The 18,881-nt window shown below is 37.4% G+C and overlaps 2 protein-coding genes across 6 annotated transcripts in view; both read left to right on the top strand.

Annotated features, from left to right (window-relative positions):
- Window positions 1-1,295, top strand: part of LOC146671607 (nuclear GTPase SLIP-GC-like) — a 37,955-nt gene extending 36,660 nt beyond the window's left edge. For all 5 annotated transcript variants that reach the window (XM_085403877.1, XM_085403875.1, XM_085403878.1 and 2 more), the window contains one exon: window positions 27-1,295. In XM_085403877.1, coding sequence (XP_085260003.1) covers window positions 27-97 — 71 coding nt within the window. In that variant the 3' untranslated portion in view covers window positions 98-1,295. The remainder of the gene's footprint in view (window positions 1-26) is intronic.
- Window positions 1,296-7,936: 6,641 nt separating this feature from the next.
- On the top strand, window positions 7,937-13,148 carry LOC146671606 (uncharacterized). Its single transcript, XM_085405199.1, has 8 exons — window positions 7,937-8,356; window positions 8,583-8,701; window positions 8,781-8,853; window positions 8,966-9,081; window positions 9,405-9,479; window positions 10,416-10,484; window positions 10,733-10,801; window positions 10,893-13,148. Exons 1-8 carry the CDS (start codon window positions 8,284-8,286, stop codon window positions 12,900-12,902), a joined length of 2,604 nt encoding a protein of 867 aa, XP_085261325.1. The 5' UTR covers window positions 7,937-8,283; the 3' UTR covers window positions 12,903-13,148.
- Window positions 13,149-18,881: the final 5,733 nt, after the last annotated feature.

Genomic DNA, 18,881 nt, shown 5'->3' with positions numbered 1-18,881 from the left:
GACTTTTTTTTGTTTGCTTGTTTTAGATTTTTCAACAGAGCTTTCACTGGTGAAGGAAAATTATGACAAACTTGAAAATAGCGCAGTCGTCAGATGAAGAAATGTCACTAACTGAGGGAATATCAAAAGGCCATATTTTGACTAGGAACTGATTCCACAATTTTACTAAGGAGATTCTCAATTTTTAATATTGTATTTGTTTTTTAAACATACAAATTTCAATACATATTTTAAGCAAATATGATTTCCATTCATGTTCCATGTTATGTTATGATTTTTAAGTGTATCTTTTCCATAGTTTTTGATTCTTTCAAGCGTATGTTTTGTTTTCAATTTTAAATTTAAGTGTTTGTTTTTACTATTATTATTATTATTATTATTATTATTGTACCAACAACAGTTTCTTTTCAAAATGTGTCCTACATTCGTTCTACTTAAACACACTTAATGCAGTTCAGAAATCATGTCTTTGGTAACATCATTACCAAAGACATTATATTGTTGTGTTGATGTATTTTCTTTTTAATCTTGCAGCTTTTTGCAATTTTTTTTTACTTTTGTCGGTAATAAGCAGAGATTTGTAGAGACTGTTTTCAAAAGTGTGTGAAAGAGTGAGGCAAGTTGGTTACTGTCAGTGGTAGCAGTGAAATTGTCCTTCAGTTAAAAGCAAATAAAAATGTATGTTCTCAGAAGAAGTTTAGTTAAAACAAATAAAAGCATGTAACCACAGAGAAGATGCAGTGATGTGGTGGAGGACATGCAGAGGGTGTGACTGAAGAGAATCCCAAGAATAGAGTAAAATGAGGCAGATCTGCTGTGGCGATCCCTAAACAGAAGCAGCTGAAAGAAGACGATAGTTTCACATGTATCTTCCTTTTCAACAATTGCTCTTTATTTATCTATGTTGTTTCAATTCTCTTCCAAAAGTCAGTAAGGTTTTAGAGTAAGTGTCCAAGTAGAACAGTTATAACAGTTTTGGCAAGTTTCTTTTAATATTTTTTTATTCATTGGTCACAGAGTTGAAACATACTCCACAATAATGGTCTTGAATTAAAAGTTTTTAAGGACAAAGATTTACTTATTGTACGATGATGGTTCATATCAATGACCACATGAGAAATGTTGCAAAATAGAAGAAACTGTTAAACTATGACGAAAATGACATCATTCAGCTATTTGCAACATTTTTTTATTTGTTTTTAGTTCAATCTGCTCTAAATCTAAAGGTGTGCATGTATTTGATATTGTATACTGTTCAATAAAACATTAGTAAAGGTGCAAATTGTGAGAGGGTAACTTTTGTTGCCAACCTTCTTTTTGTGTTATTCTTCCAGAAAAGGTTACTTTTACATGAAGAAATTTTTTAAAATCAAAATATACCACAACTTCACTTCAGAAATAAGGGCCGAGAGATTTCAAAACAGAACTGATCCAGGCCTTTTAGAGTTTTGGGTGTGGACTGTTTTCCCTGCTTCGTTTGATTCTTGTGCTTGTTTTCATGTCTGAGGAGGAAGACAGAAGCAGAGGTTAATCATGTGTACGAGAAACAATTTGCTTAATGCAAATTTTCCTGTACCTTTGGGAAGTTTTGCATTAAGTAGATTTGTGTATGATAACAAAATGGAAATGGAAAAGTGGCAGGATTTGACCTTTAGTTCAGTTTCATTTTCTTTTAATCAGAAACTGAAAGTCACTCAGTCTTGTTGTCATTTCATTAAGAACATGACACCTTTTTGCCCCCAGCAGATTTTCTTATCTATGGCGTTATTTTTGTGCCACTGTTCTGAGCGTAGTAAAAAAAATTTGCAGGCACAAGTGTTGCATTTTGAGGAGAAATTTATTTTGAGCAAAGAAAAGCTAATTTTGAGTGAACAAAATTCACTGTTGCGTGCAAAAAAATTATTTTGGTGTTTGCTATTATCCACACACACACACACACACACACACACACACACACACACACACACACACACACACACACACACACACACACACACACAATAGCAGCCCCTTCTGCTCAGTTTTTGCATTTACGCTTGCTCGCAATGTGTTGCTCGTGTTCTCAACATTTCTGCCCGTGTGCATTCAACTCTTTCTGTACACCGTTATATTTGTGCCAGAAAACCAGCCAATCTCAAACTTGGATGCAAAAAAATCTGATTGGCTGTTTTGGTCTCCAATCAGCTCGAAATGACGAGATGCAATATCCCAGAATGCATTTCCTCCAAAACTCAAATGAGGCAGTGGCAGAGGAACGCATAGTGGCGGAGTTTGAAATATTACTCTTTCTGGATCACAAAATAAACTTTTAAGATATTTTCAGGCAAGAATGTTGCAGTGTAAACTTCAAATATCTACTCGATTTATCAAGACATTATATATTTGCAAAAGTGCTTTTTCAGACCATCTCTGAATCGAGGAGGGGGCCTCTTCCGCCATCTTACAATGCTGTGATTGCAGCCATTCCCCAACTCTAAATATTAAATTAAATAACTGTTAAAGCCACAGATAACTTTTGATGATTATACTGCTGTAATAAAATCTGTTTCTTGGGAATAATTTTTATAAGCCGTCTTGACAATTTAGCAATTATTAAAGCTCACTGGTGGTTTCATTGTTTATTTTGCTTCCTGTTGGAGTCACACATCTGGATTTCCCAGCACAATGTGATGTAGTTTTTATATTATTTTGTTTTCTTGCTTCCTAATCTGTACTGATTCTAAAAGAATGCATGTAGTTGCTATTGTATACTGTTTAATAAATCTTGAGTGAAAGCAAATATTTATTTTAGTCATAAGATGGAAACATATTTATTATAACCTAGATCTTTTTGCCCTAAAACCACCAAACAATTGCATTTCAGGACCAACATACAGTGGTGTTACAACGTGTTTGCTCTCTTCCTAATTTCCTATTTTTGTGTTTGTCACACTTCAGTGTTTCAGATCAGCAAACAAATTAAAACATTAGAAAAAAATTATACAAGTAAACACAAAATGGACATACAAGAAAAAAAAACATATCATGTAGGGGGCAAATACTTTTTCACATCACTGTAGTTTGAAACACTCCACAAAAATTGCAGGTTACATTATACAGATTGTAAGTTAACTAACATCTTAGCCAGACTGCAAGATTTACATCTTGTTCTAATGTCTGGTTTTACAATACAATAAAACTAAAGATATTTGTGTAAATCTTTTATTATTTTTTTTAATCTTTATTATATTTTATTTTTGATGTTTTACATAGTATCAGATTAGCCTCTCGTTTGACACAAAAACTTTGCTTATTTCAGTTGGAATCCTTTTGTGGTTAAACATGATGTGTTACTGCATGGATGAGTAGATGAGGGAGCTAAGAACATTTGGAGAAACGTGCAAGTTGGGAAAAACTAATCATCTCTTGACTCTTATCTTGTAAACCTTTCGGACAGGAATGGCCTCTCACTTTAGAGTAAATAAGGGGTTTCGGTTGTTCACTGGTTTAACAATTATTAAAAATAGTTCTTCTGTCATCTATAAGGGAAACTTGATAACTACATCATCAATAAAAATAAACTCCAGTTTATCTGTAGTCTAAAACATCTCCAAAGATTACACAACAATTGTTATTTCAAATTATTTTTAAACCTTTCCTTCAAAACTATGATAACTGAGCTGCTCTTTGCGCAATTTCATTACACAATATCACTCCCATTGTCAACAGAAATAACAACAAGGAGCAAAAAATTAAAGAACAGCAGGATCACAGTGACAATACTGAATGACAGAGAACATTAGATAGAGATTATAGTTGCAATATCAGGCAATCAGATTGCCTGTGTTCAGCAAGTTGTTCAAGCTTAATTTTTCTTCTGAGTAAATATGGTGTGTTCTGTTTGCATGGGGTTGTTTGCTTTGGGTGTGTGCAGTGGATGGAACAGGACATTGGCTTTAATGCGGTTAGGAAAATGGTCATGGCAGACGTCATGTTCCCAAATCCTTTGTACTTTCTATTTCAGGGAAATAAAGGGTTATCCTTTAAAAAAAACTTAAACCACTGTGTGGCCACAGAGTCTGGTACTGCAGTGTGCATGTGTACATGTGACCTCTTTCAGTGATGTAAGGGACAGGCTTGCAGTCTCAAAGTCAGTTCATCACAAAGGTGATCTTGTTTCATAAATGTTTGTTGTTTGTTTGTTTCATAAATGCTTGGTTTTATACCCCTGTGACCATGTAAACTCATACAATGTGACATGAAGTACCAAAAGATATACAGCTTCTTCGCTAAAAGCCAGAAATGTCAATCTGCTTGTCATGGTCCTGATTGTTACCCAGTGTTTTCTGTTTAAGTTCTACTTCCTGATTATTAGTTACTCATGGTTTTGTTCTCTTGATGTTATTTGTTGTTCTGCCTTCTAGTTTAAGTCAGTGTCTTCCTTGTGTTCCATGTGTCATATTCCTTCAGTCTGTCTCTCAGTGTCAAGTCCGTGTCTTTGTGAATTGTCTTTTGTTTCCAGTTTTATTTTGATAGTCCCAGCCCTACGTGCAGTGGGTCTAGTTTTGCTTCCCCTTCTCTCATTAGTTCTAATTTCTCCCAGGTGTGTTTCCATCCTGTCTCCAGTTCCCTGATTATTTACCAGTGTGTATTTAAGCCCTGTGTTTGCTCTGTGTGGTGTTGTACCCTCTCTTTGTGCTGTGGTTCTCTTGTCATGTTTTAAGCCTGTGTTGCCTTGTGTTTAGTTTCCAGTGCCAGTTTAGCTTAGATTGCTGTGATTCCTAAAATCAGACCAAGAGTAAAGTTTATAAAAAGAATATTACAGGTAATTTTAAAAAACAAACAAAAAACAGCCAAATCCTGGAATATAAAGCCATTAAAATTTTCCTAATATAAACACGTTTCACACACATGAAGCCATTCATAGATCACTCCTAAAAATTATTTTGCTTGGTTTGCTCGTCTGATGCTGTGACAAGGCCACTTCTCCAGAATTGCAAACCACTCAATGGAGAATTTGCTGGTGACTGGTGTTTACACCCTGGCACAGTGGTAGCACAAAGCTCTGTATCTGTGAGGTCACAGCGATATGATGAAATGAAACAAACATCAAGATTAACAAATATGTGTGTTGAAAATGTAAGAGAGGCTGAAAAGAACACATCAAAGTACGGAGTAAAATAAGTATCCTTGCTTTCCAGACTTCCTTTGTTTGACATTGTGTTTCCTTGTGTGGATTTGTACCCTAATATTTGCACTCAGTTTTAGTTGGTGTGTGTGTCTTTGGTTTAAATGCATGTAGGTACAACAGCAGTCTTCACATGTTAAGGCCTGCATCAGCAATGAGCACATCTATATAGTCTTCATAGCTGCTGTTGATATCCCAGGATAGGGATACCATATCATTTGCACAGATAATAACTTGTTTGCACGCATAATAAATGGTGTTGGTGGTGGTTGTGCAAGAGGTCGTTGGTTTTGAGGAAAATTAGGAGTGGGTATTCAAGCTAGTGTGCAAATCACTTCTACCTGCTCCCGGATATCAACAGCAACTTTCTGCCTATGCAAATAAGAAACCAGTTTATTAAAAAAAAAAAAAAAAAAAAAAAAAACCTTCAGGGTGTGCAACTTGGCTTCACTCTCTGGTATCTGCATTACTTTCAACACCTTCTATAACATATCTAACTCCACACATCTAAACTCAAGTTGCTAGAATGATTTTTTTTTCTATTTCTTCTAATCAACATGAATTTACAGATTTATCTGAGTAATGACACAGTGTTTAAGATCTGCTGTTCTGTTGCGTAACACAAAATATGTCACCATGTGATCTGTGTCAGTGGTGGGAGGGGACTGTTTCATACATAGTGCAAAATACACAGAAGAAACAGACTTCAGTTCAGTAGAAGAGACCACATGTAAGTAGATACTGAATCAGTCTGTATTATATTTGTCATTGTCCTGGGTCTTAGTCCCAGCATTTTTTGTTGTTGTTATGGACTCATGGTTCTTTTTCTTCAATCTCAGGAATAATTTCACTTGATACTTTGCATTATTTTGCCCAGAGTTCAGTATTTCATAGGGGTTCTGAGGTTTGTTATCTATATTTATAGTCTCCGGTTTCTTGTTTAATTTTGTTGGTTCTCTTTTGTTTCCTAGTCTTGTTTATTTGTTTTGTCCTTAGTGTCGCTTTTGTTAAGCCTATCGTGTCTCTGTGGTTTGCCTTCTGTGTGTGTGAAGCGCATGTATTTTAGTCCAGGTCAATCTCAGACATTTCCTGTCTTATTTTGGTGACGTTTTGTCTCTTGTAGTCTCTTGTAGTATGTCTGTGAATGTTCTCAGTCATCCAGGTCAGGCTTGTCTAAGAAGTTTGGAAAGAAAAGCATCTGGACTTCTTTAAATTGCTTGAAGACGTTTCACCTCTCATCCGAGAAGCTTCTTCAGTTCCTGGGTTAAATGGTGGAGAGTCCCAGATTTAAACCCTATTGGAGTGTCCCCTAAGATGGACATGGACCCCCTATTGATCCTCTACCTAATCACATGAGCCAAGGTGTGAAAACAGGTGTTGGTCACAATCAGCCAAGGTTTGGGGTGAGCTCATTGTGAAACCTAGCCCCACCCTATCATGTGATTTCCTGAGGTCAGAAGGCCCTATGATGTGTGTGGGTGTTGAGGTGTCTGGGAAGGGATCTCAAAACTGGATTATAGATGGCAGACAGTTGGTGTTGTAAGCCACTGCCTCTGTTCACTATTTGAACTCTCCCATAGGGCTTAAATCTGGGAGTCTCTGGGACTCTCCACTATTTAACCTTAGACCTGAAGAAGCTTCTCGGATGAGAGGTGAAACGTCTTCAAGCGAAGTCCAGACGCTTTTCTTTCCAAGCTCCTTAGTCTTGTGTAGTCTGTTTTCCTCGAAGATTCAGATCTCCTTGTTTGTTTGTTTTTTGTTTGTTTTGTTTTTATCTGAATTATTTTGCACGTAGTTCAAGTTAATAGGGTCACTTTTTAGTTTACCACTCCATCTTCCAAATGCTGCGTTTGGGTCCAACTCCTGCCTAGTGATGTGCAAATAAAACCATGAACCTCTATTGAACCACTTGATCAGTCCTGTTGAAAATTGGTTCATTCATTCAAAGCTTTGTTCAGTGACATCTAGTAATGAAATAGGAGACAGCACATGAAATCTCAATTTCCATTTGCTGATTGTATCAAAGTATTTATATCATTCATTGTGTGAATGATATAAATACAATTTTGTAACGATGGATTGATTGGTCAGTTGATTCTGTAAACTTATGTAATGTAGCAGGTAGATGAAGGTGTCCTTGGTGGAACAGGATGTGTTGGGATGGTAGGGCATGTTTCAGTAACTAGGGTGGGGTGTGATCATGTACATGGGACATGTGATTTTCCACACCGAAGCAACCTTTGAAATAGTGGTTCAAGGAAAATGTAACTTTGAGTTTGAAGCTTGTGTGGGAGCATCAGTGTCATACGGCCAACACTACTCCTGCCTGCCTGTCAGTCTTGACAATGTCCTTCCTATTGTTTGTTTTTATTCCTGTTGACTATTAAGTAAGAAATGAAGGTTAGAGTAGTTCAGTTGCTTTTGCTTCCTTGTATGAAGAAAAAAGTATGCTGATGGTAAAGTATCAGGTCTTTAGTCTCTATAGTTTTAGTGCCAATGACAAAAATGCATGCTTTTGTCAACATGCTGATGACAGCAAAGGTGAGTGGAGAGATTAAACAAGATATCACAAATACGTTTTATGTAAATGACATCTGGAGACTAAAACATTTTTTAAACAGTGCCTGTAGCACATTATGTGTATGTAAACTATCAACGCTGAAATTAATAAGATCTAATGAGATCTTTTAGAATATGTTTTTGTGAAAATGTCAATATGTTTGCTACAACAGTTTCCTGCTAATTTCACATTTTTTGCCCCTTAAAAAACTTTGGCTCTGTAAAAATCATATTATTCCAAATCAAATGAAATCAAATGAAAAATAAAACTTAAACCTTTGTATCAGTGTAAACACATTTCACTAAACTGGAAACTTTAGATATTTAGATGAACTCTACAGAGTGACATGAAGTCGCAAAAGTTGCAACAGTTCAATCCAGCTAAGAGACAAAAACATTTACCTCCTCTTGTCACATGAAAAAGGTTATTGAGATAAATAGAAACTTAAACCTCTGACACTTCAGAACCACACAGGAAAGTAAGTGATCTTATTTAGTGAATAATACTTTAAATATGAATAAATCAGTTATTGCTGATTGTCCCCACAGCAAATTCCATGGAGACATCTGGATTTGTCCAGGACAAACTAACTGAATGGGGATTCAGTGAGTTCATGCAGAGATTTAAAGGTATGAGTTTATTATTATTATTTAATGGGAATTGTTGTATCTGTAATGGCACTAGAACAGCATCGTAATTTACTGATTTAGAAGTCAGTCTGGATATTCCTGTGATTTATGACTTGTAATAGAAAACAAAAGTCTTTCATATTCAAAGTTGATGAATATTAATGTTTTGCAGTGTTAGCTTCATCTGACTTTTGAATATTTTATTTTGTTGTTGGCATTATTTCAGATGAAGGCATTGACAAGGAGACGTTTCTAAACCTTGGAGATTCAATCCGAATTAATTTACTGTTTCCTAGAATTGGACCAAGAGTAAAGTTTAGAAAGAGACTGAAAGATTACTTACAGGTAAGGCATCTATTTTTTATTCTATATCAGCAGGTCTATTGTTTCATTAATGTGTGATGTGTTTGTTTTGATTCTGTAGATGGAGACATGTCATTTTGTCCAGGAAAAATTAACTGAATGGCATCTCAGTGAGCTGATTCACAGATTTGAAGGTATTTTATTATAGTTTGGTTTTGGTCCTTCATAAATTACTGCTGTACTGTAATTTCATATTGATATTTTTTTTTTGTCTAATTTCAATTTGAATACTTCGTTTTGTTGCAGAGGAAGGTATTGACAAAGAAGCTTTCCTAAGTCTCGAGTCAGGCAGAATCAATACTTTGATTCCAAAAATTGGACCAAGAGTAAAGTTTAAAAGGAGACTCAGAGAATACTTACAGGTAATGTTTTATTAAATGTTACAAAAAAATCCTGGAACATAAAGCCATAAAAGTTTAAATATACTGTTTTTTTTAATAAAACAAATGGCGGTTAAGATCAGTAGATTAATAATGTATGCAATGCATCAGAGTGGAGGTTGTGTGTGAGCGCTGTGACATTCAGAAAAATAACCTCACAATACTCGAGTACAAGATAATGTATTTAATGTAGCATTTACTGTGCATGTAATGCATTTCACACTGGCAGGTATCAATATAACAAAACTGATCACACTTCTTTTATTATACGAAATACATCTTAAATTTATCCCTCACCACTGCAGGACTTGAATAGAACACATGATGATTCTGCTGACATGATGGAAACAAGCGCAGAGCAAGAGAACAATCCAGAAATGGTATGATCTCATTGTGTCTGAACATGGTTCATTATTGAGTGATTAATCTTTGATCATTTTTGTTATTAATGTCATCATGTTATTATAGAAAAATTAATGTTGTCAGCGTTAATCTCCTTAAGTAAAGTAAGTAAGTAAAATTTTATTTAAATAGTACCTTTCAAGATAAAATCACAAAGTGCTTCACACAAGCAGAAATGGACATACAACCTCAAACAAACAAAAGCAACCAAAAGCAAGTTTAAACAGATACATTTTTAACTGCTTTTTAAATGAAATGACTGAGTCCACAGATCTCGAACTCAAAGGGAGCGAGTTCCAGAGTCTGGGAGCCATTGATACAAACGCTCTGTCACTGTTTGTTTTTAACCTTGTATGCTGGAAAACCAGCAAGCCCTGGTCCCTGGTCACAAGACCTCAGGGACCTGCTGGGGCGATAAGGCAGAAGAAGATCACTGATGTAAGTTGGAGCTACACCGTGCAGGGCCCTATAGGTCATGATTATAATCTTAAAATGAACCCTGAACTTGACATGATGTCAGACTTAAAATGACATTGACGCCATAGCCGCATTAACGCAGCAAATCTACGTTAGCTGGTTACCGTGGATCTCCCCATGCGTGGAGCTGGACGCCGCTAAACAATAACAAGCTAACCGCTTACGCCATTAAGTTAAAATGACATTATGGCGTTAACGTCATTTTAAAGAGATTAATGCTGACAGCACTAATAAAAATACATTTTGATTGATTCAAGGACTCATATCTTTAGAGTAAAACAGGTGTCAATATGAGCAAAGTGAACCAGGTTAGCTGTTTACCTAAGTCCTCTGCAGAATTCTCCAACACAGCTCAACTGTTTTTCACAAACTGTGAGTAAACAACATGAAGGCCTGTGCCTTGTCTGGATAATTATTTGGTATTTGTTTTCACGCAGGAGCCAAACATTTTTCCTCAACATTTGGAATCTTCTTCAGCGTCTGACACAACAGATGGCAAAGACAGGGTAAGAAAGGAAGTCAGAAAAGATACTTTTAAACTGGTTGAAGATCCAGTGATTTACAATGATTTTATCTGCAGACAAACATTTTGTCTCCATAATGCTGCATTAAGAGGAGCAATAAATAATGAAGCTAACAAATGCAAACTGCTTCAAATTTGTTTAATATACATATCTGAAATGCACCTTCATCAAGTGAATATGAAATATTAAGAGTATAGGTAGGCCTGGCTGATGTTTTGGCCTTGTTTTAGATGCAGGACCACAACATTTTTCCATTTCAGTTGGAGTCTGCTTCAGCAGTTGACAGAGGCAGTGACACAGTAAGAAGGAATATTGATGTTTCTCCTCAAGTCATTTTGTTATGCCGATATTATTTGTGTATATAAAACACATGTTTGTTTGTCTTTTCAGAGTAACGAACCAATTCGCTCCTGGGCAACAGTGACACAAGGACAAAGTCCAACCACATTTACAATGTTTTACTGTCAAGAGTGTAAAAACTTCATGGGAAACAATCCTAATTCTTGTTGTTCTCACTGTGCCTCAGTGTTCAATAAAGCAAGCAGCATTCAAAATGGAAACTTCTTTCTGTACTCATCCCTGAAAGACCTTCTGAAAGGTATCCTTGAGAACCACAGCACTGAGTTGTTACCTAAAACAGTTAAAGATGAGCATGATAACATCAAAGATGTGATGGATGGGATGATGTACCAGAATCTCCTCAGAGAGGGTAAACTAGCTGCAGATGATCTCACACTGACATGGAATTTTGATGAAGTACCAATTTTTAGCACAACCAGATACTCAATTTGGCCCCTTCAGTTTGTTATTAATGAACTTCCTTACACACAAAGACAGGAAAATATGATAGTTGCTGGATTTTGGTTTGGCCAAGGAAAACCTCATATGAACACATTTCTGAAACCATTTGTGGATGAATGTTGTGATTTAGCCCAAAATCCATTTCAGTGGAGAGACAGCAGAGGCACTCTTCATTCATCAAAAGTCTTCTGCTTGGTTTGCTCCTCTGACGCTGTGGCGAGGCCACTTCTCCGGAATTGCAAACAATTCAATGGAGAATATGGTTGTGACTGGTGTTTACACCCTGGCACAGTGGTACCAAAGGGCTCTGGATCTGTGAGGTCATACCGATATGATGAAACTAAACAAGCATCAAGATCAAAAAATATGTTTGTTGAAAACACCTCAGAGTATGGTGTAAAAGGAATGTCCTTACTTTCCAGACTTCCTTTGTTTGACATTGTGTTTGGATTTGTACCAGAATATATGCACTCAGTTTTAGTTGGTGTGACTAAGCAACTTATTGGATTGTGGCTGAACTCAGAGAACTCCAAGAAAGACTGGTATGTAGGTCAACAGATTTCACAGATGGACTCTTATCTCCGAATGTTAAAGCCTCCATCAGAAATGAGCAGATCTCTACAGTCACTGAAGGGTCGGGACTCTTGGAAAGCATCTGACTGGCGAGCTTTCCTTTTATTTTATGCTGTTAGTGTCCTACCAGGCATCCTTCAGCCTTCATTTCTCCAGCATTTTTTTTGTTTGTCGATCAGCATTCACATTCTGCTACAAGAATCCGTCTCCCAAAATGACCTTCAGCTGGCCCATGAGAACTTAGTACTCTTTGTTAGAAACATGGAAGAACTCTATGGTGAAGAAAACGTTTCATTCAACTGCCATCAGTTGATCCACTTAGCTGACTGTGTGCGTAACTGGGGGCCTCTCTGGGCAACATCAGCTTTCAGTTTTGAGAAGAACAGCGCAAATTTAAGGGAACTGCTTAGCAACATAAACTACAATCCTCAAAAAATTCAAGACAAGTTTCTCCGTTGGCAGCGCCTGCCGAGTCACCTTCGCTCCCTTGTTTCTAACGGAAATTCTCCGTTAGCCAGAATTTCACCAGTAAATGAAACCACTGATTGTTACGATCTGCTTGGAAATTCACGGCATCTGGATATCACAGGATCCATAAAACTAGCAATAGAAGAGCTCTTAAATCGACCTGTTTCATTCAGATCAGTGGAAGCCTTTGACAGCTTCATCAACAGAAATACTGTTTACTCTGTAAACCATGAAGAGGCAGACAGAACAGACTGTGTCATAAAACTCAAGAATGGCTGCTATGGAGAAATACAGTTCATCGTCAGGTTTAAAGAGAACTGTGTTTGCACATCCAACTGTGTGTGCTCGACTATTTCAGTCATTGTGGTCCAGCTGTTTTATATCAAACGTGATGCAGAGGACAGCAGGATGATTCCTGACAGTGCATCAAGGAATATCTTTGTGAAAGTGGAAAGGATAACTCAGCTCAAAGCCTTCTTCTTGAGGGATGTTAGGTGTAAATGCATGGATGTGAATGGTTGGCTGGTGCCTTTACCAAACTCATATGAAAGATATTAAAGTTCCAGCACAGCTAAGGTGCTTTCTCTGTCTTGTATATCATGGCACATGGCTGTTTTTACTACAGTGAAAATCTTGGAAAAATGAACGATGATGAAGTTTTTTCAAAGGAGTTTGGAGTCATTTTGTTCATATGTGTGCGAGATCTGTGGCTTACGTTTTCTTTTGGTGTGACAGTGTGGACATAATGTAGTCAGTGTAATGTAGGATTATATCACTCAGTACTGTATGTGTATTATCTGTATATGGAGGAAATTAAGGAGTGATTTGTATTTCCCAACTTTGTATTCACTACGTATTTATCATACATGTCAGTTTACCTCTATTCAAACTGAAATGCAAATTATTGTGACACATAAACATTTTGTGAATTAACGCTAAAAATCCAGGGTGAGTGGATCAATGTGGTTTACTGCATCCTGATACAGATTGCTATTACTGAGATAACAGATCATAAAGCTTCATATTACCTCATATTATTGTGTAATGAATGATGAGACTTATTCTGTTTAATGCTGCAATGTGTGCAAGTCTATTGAATATAATACAGATTGATTTGCTCAAGAATGTTTGTATCCTGCTACATAAAAATGATTATAATTAAAGTCTTATTATTTTAAATATGCCTGAAAAATCTGTTTGGCCTCCTTCTTCACTCTGGATTTGTGCTGCTATTCAGAGTCAATTCAAATTATAGTGTCGTTCCTAAACAAAAAAAAAAAAAAAAAAAAAAGGATGTGTAAATACAGTAAATGATTTTTAGAGATTTTTGAAAAATAAACATGACCACTGTTCATATGTGGCTTTATTACCTTATCATAGGCGAGAATTAAATATCTAAGTAGGATCCTTGTTTAATACCATGTTAAACATGTTTACCGGGTCATGAACCATCGGTGAAGCAAACAAGAGAAAAGAATCTCGTATATAGACTTATGCCGTAAGTTGACCTAAAACTAAAAAGAAAAAACAATCTGACATTTTAAATGAAATCAAACATCGTTTAAAAGACACACATGGCAGTGTGGGAGAAAAAACTCAACACTGAATGCTACAAGTGCACAAATATGAAATCAGCGTGGTGCTGCAGTGCACGCATCAATTCACACAATATTACAGAAATACCTTTTATATAAATGTCTTACATTGTTTCTTGGTCTCATCAATTTCTTATTCTTCAGTCATTTCTGAAACAAAGTCCACACTGAATGCCTGCTGTGCATCTGTGGTTGTGTGAAGCTACATTAATGTAACAGCATGCCAGAGTGTAAACACAGATCTTTGTCTATACGTTGAAACAAGGTTGTGCCTGAAAATTGCTACTTTTATGTGACATTTTATGTGAATATGTGACAAATGATGTTAGAATTATAATTAATTATAGAGAAAACTGTTTAAACCTTGGTGGGCAATGAGCTTAGAAAGAAGGATTATCTAGAAAATGACTTCAGGAAATGGTTGTGTTATAAAGTTGTTTTACAATCTGGACCAGTACAGACTTGCTCCTGACGGTTAAACTGTCCTGGGGGCACAAACCGTTTGTCCTTGGCTTGGCTTCAAGACTCTAGGAAAGGAATGCTGAATGTATGTAAATAACCTCTGGAGAATATAATCTGGAAATTGCATAAAGGGAAACACAAAATGAACAAAAAAGTAATAACATCCCACAGCCGTGTTTCACACCTGTTGGTAGTGGGGCATTTTGGCTTCTGCTGCATCTTTTTAGTCTGTGCTGGAGATTCACCAACCCTAAAGAAGTCCAAATACACCACTGATCACTGGATCTCAACAGCATTAATGCAAAACATGTGTTTCCATTTCTTGTCTTACTTCTTCTTCCTGTCCAGAGACCTCTGTGTGGCAGCAGAAAGGGCCACTCTCTCTTTGGGGCACTTAGCTTTCTCCTGTAGGAGTGAATGTAGTTTATAGTTTATGAAAAAATAATCAGAATACTGAAGATGTCAGAGATTGTATCTTTTTTCCTTTTCATAAGTCATTAAAACCAAGTACTAAAACACTTTGATATGACTCAGAGAACTGAAAACTCAGCATAGATAAAAAAGGAAACAATGTACAAATTGGTAACTATAGCCCAAAAGGCTGATTGTGTTCATCTGCGCGTAGTGTTTTCAGTGAGACAAATGTTTTGTCACTCATCCAAGTGACTTCTTCAGTCTCAACTGACTGCAGGTTTTCCCAAACAGTACATTTGGGATTTACTTACCTTGATGATTAAGCATGCATCTGGTAGTTAAAGCCCTTGAAGAAAAAAAATGCAATGAATAAATCATACACACTTAAATATTGTATTTTCACCACAACTAAATTGTCTGACTGTCTGTATAAAACTGAACTTACAGCTATAAGCAGTTGATATTAAATATATGCATCACTAAAACATGACAGATAACAAAGCCAGAGTAATTAGGCACACAACTGTTTTTAAGTGTTTTCAATTTAGCTTCTTTTGACTTACATTTAACTACAGCTACTTATTTTTTCCTTCATTGACAATCAGCTGTTGACACAAATTATTTTGGCGAGTGGCAACAGTCAAACCAACAGCACTGTGATGTTTTTGTTCGTGAATATGTAGACACGCTGGTGCGAATGTCTTACTATACAGGCTGGTTCTTTAGATACAAGGGGGGAGTGCGCGAGTCAGAAACCCAGGGCACATAGATGATGTAAGTCTCATCAGAAACAGCTTATTTCCAAACCAGGGAGGAAGAATGAAAAACAATTCTAAAAACAAGCAATAAAATGTTGTCAAGGTACTAAAATCCCCAGAAATAAATAATCCCAATTTCAAAAAAACATATAAAACACAATGTTCTATGGTCGCTAAACTCCCACCCTGTCCCACAATGTAACTGTCCCACAACAAAGGATAAATGTTTGTTAGGTGTTCACAAGCAGGACCGAAATTCCTCCTTCAGAGCAGGGTCCAGACCAGCCTCGTCCCAGGCAGAAGAGGAGAACCCTCCTATCCCCATCTCATCCTGGAGTCCATTGCTCCACCGCGGCTCCCCTCACATCATCACACTGTAAACAAAAAAACAGGGGCAAGAACCATTCTCCCAGAAGCTGGCCTGGCTAATAGCCATGGTGACCCTCTCACAATACGGCTCTACTCGGTGAGCAACAGTTCATTCATGTGAATTTTCAAAGCTAATTCAAGGACCATCGTGTGGTTAGCAGCATTGACTAAAGTCTTAGTGGTGAAAGGTTTGCATTAAAAGAGTAAAAACTCCAGTTAGGGCATGACTTTAAATACATTAAAGGCAGGGTGCGTCTGAAGACTGCTGCATTTATGAATATGTGACTAAAATAATGTTAGAACTGTAATTAATTATCTATAAAAAACAAAAAATGTTTAAAGTTTTGCGGACACTGAGCTAAGAAAGAATGACTACAATGTTTACTGGTACTATACTGGTACAATAATTACTGGACAAGTACAAACTTGCCCCTTACAATTAATGTAACAGCATGCCAGTGTGTAAACAAAGATCTTTATTTATACGTCGAAAGCAGGTTGTGTCTGAAGACTGCTACTTTTATTAATATGTGACAAATTATGTTATAATTATAATTAATTATAATAAAAAATATTGAAACCTCGGTGGACAATGTACTGAGAAAGAATGACTTCAGGCAATGGGTGTGTTATAATAGATGTTTTACAATCTGTACCGGTACAGACTTGCTCCTGACGGTTAAGCTGTCCTGAGGCACAAACATGTTGTATTTGGCTTGGCTTCAAGACTCTAGGAAAGGAGTAATGAATGTATGTAAATAACTTTTGAGGACAATCATTTAGAAATAACATCAAGTGAAATTTTGAATCAATTAAAAAGTAATAATGAAGTAATATCATATTTGTTGGTAGTGGGGCAGTTTGGCTTCTGCTGCATCTTCCTAGTCTGTGCTGGAGACTCACCAACTCCAGTACCACATACACCACTAATCACTCAATCTAAAAAGCATTACCATAAAAACATGTGTTTCCCTTTAATTCCTTACTTCTTTTTCCTGTCCAGAGACCTCCGTTACTCCCCAACACAATCTGCCCGTGATCAGGTACCCTGCTGGGATAATAAGATGGCCTGGAGATAGAAGCCACTGACATCAAGACCAGGAAACTCCTAACCCTGCATGGAGGGTTTCACCCCAAGTCCAGCACCCTAAAGCTAGATGGATGCTAAGCAGAAAAAAGGAGGCCATGCCCTAGTGAGTGTCAAGCACCACAGTCCAGGATGAGACAACGATCATCCACAAATACATAAGGAAGATAGCCCCAACCAACTGCGTGCTCAGTGAATACCAGAAACCAGAGGAGGAAGAGCAGGAGCCATCATGGAAGGACAGGCCCCTCCACAGTATGTACCACTAGCAGATAGAGGAAGTGGCTGACATCCAGAAATCCTGGCTGGACAAAGCTGGACTGAAAGACAGCACAGAGCCACTAATCATAGCAGCACAGGAACAAGCTCTGAGCCCAAGATCCACAGAGGCTGGGGTCTTCCACACCAGGCAAGACCCCAGGTACAGGCTGTGTAAAGATGTCCCCGAGACAATCCAGCACATAACAGCAGGGTTCAAGATGCTAGCAGACATAGCATACATGGAACACCATAACCAAGTGGGCGGCATATGTTCAGAAACATTTGTGCCAAATATGACCTGGAAGTCCAGAGGTGAAAATGGGAGATGCCTGGTGTGGCGCTGTAGTGTAAAGAAAAAAAAAATCAAAATGACCTTAAACTAAGTCACAATAAATTGTTTTGGGATGTCCAGTAGAATTTTACAGTATGTGATCAGCTGATCTTCGCTGATCTGGGATTCACTCCTGATTGTGGATTTACACACTGGAATTCAACAAGATACAAGCAAATATTACATGAGCTATCAAGGCTGAGTTCCAACCCCTGAATAGTATGAAGCAAATATAAAGGTGGATCATCAGCTTAAATTTAGATTGATGTCTGATACATTGTTACATGGAAATTCACAGCAATGACAGCCAGTTAGACAAACTTCATCACAGAACTGCAAATTAACCAGCTTAGCCTGCACTAAACTGCATTAAACTATCTAGTATTTTCATAAAACCTCAGAATAAGTTATTCAGGAGGATGTTCTTCCTAAATACAATATTTGGATTAGGTTAAGATGGATTTAAAAATGATTAAAAATTAAGTTCTGGTTTTGCAGGTAAATGAAGACATTCTTTCTTCTTGTTGTTCTTTCATTGTTAATTCAGATGACTGATCACCATTTGAACTGCCTGTGAGATGCTACTCCGCCTGCCTCGCCCCCCAAAAAAGTCAAATAATCGGAAACACCAGACCTATCCCGCTGGGCGGGAGCCCCACTTCCCTCCAGTTGTTTATTAAGCCTCTCTCAGCCCGAGAGTGAAGGAATGGACAAATACATAACTGAATCACTCACGACAGGCATCATCCGCTCTTCATCTTCCCCTGTGGTAGCATGGGATTTCTTTTTTTCAAAGGCAGTTGCTGAACATCAGGTTCACGTGAGGCAAATCCTCCCTCACTTCTTGGAAAATAGGTTTTTTGTGAAGGGGGAGAAATGTGAATTCCATGTGAACTCTGTGGCTTTTTTGGGTCACATCATTGAGCAAGGGAATCTGAAACCTGATCCAGTAAAGGTACATGCAGTGGTGTAGTGGCCCGAACCCTCCGATCACCAGCAGCTTCAGCTTTTTTTTTACCGGCATTTTATCAGAGAGTTTAGTAAGATCACACTTCCACTCACCAGACTAACCTCACCAAAAGTTCCATGTCAGTGGGACAGAGCGGCTCAGCAAGCCTTCACTCAGCTGAAAGAGAGGTTTTCTACAGCTCCCATCCTACAGCAGTTTATTGTGGGGGTGGATGCGTCTAACTCTGGGGTGCGGGCGGTCCTGTCTCAACAAAAGGATGACAAGCTCCACCTATGTGCCTTTTTCTCTCG

The sequence above is a fragment of the Rhamphochromis longiceps genome, linkage group LG4, assembly GCF_057381845.1.
Source record: "Rhamphochromis longiceps isolate RC_006_pf linkage group LG4, R_longiceps_female_GT1.1, whole genome shotgun sequence".
NCBI classification, from domain to species: domain Eukaryota; kingdom Metazoa; phylum Chordata; class Actinopteri; order Cichliformes; family Cichlidae; genus Rhamphochromis; species Rhamphochromis longiceps.
This window is presented reverse-complemented; position numbering and strand designations above follow the sequence as displayed.

Coding starts and splice junctions, on each gene's coding strand:
- LOC146671606 (XM_085405199.1), top strand. CDS start 8,284: ATGGAGACATCTGGATTTGTCCAGGACAAACTAACTGAATGGGGATTC. Junction 8,357..8,582: donor GTTCATGCAGAGATTTAAAG/GTATGAGTTTAT, acceptor GCATTATTTCAG/ATGAAGGCATTGACAAGGAG. Junction 9,082..9,404: donor GACTCAGAGAATACTTACAG/GTAATGTTTTAT, acceptor TCACCACTGCAG/GACTTGAATAGAACACATGA.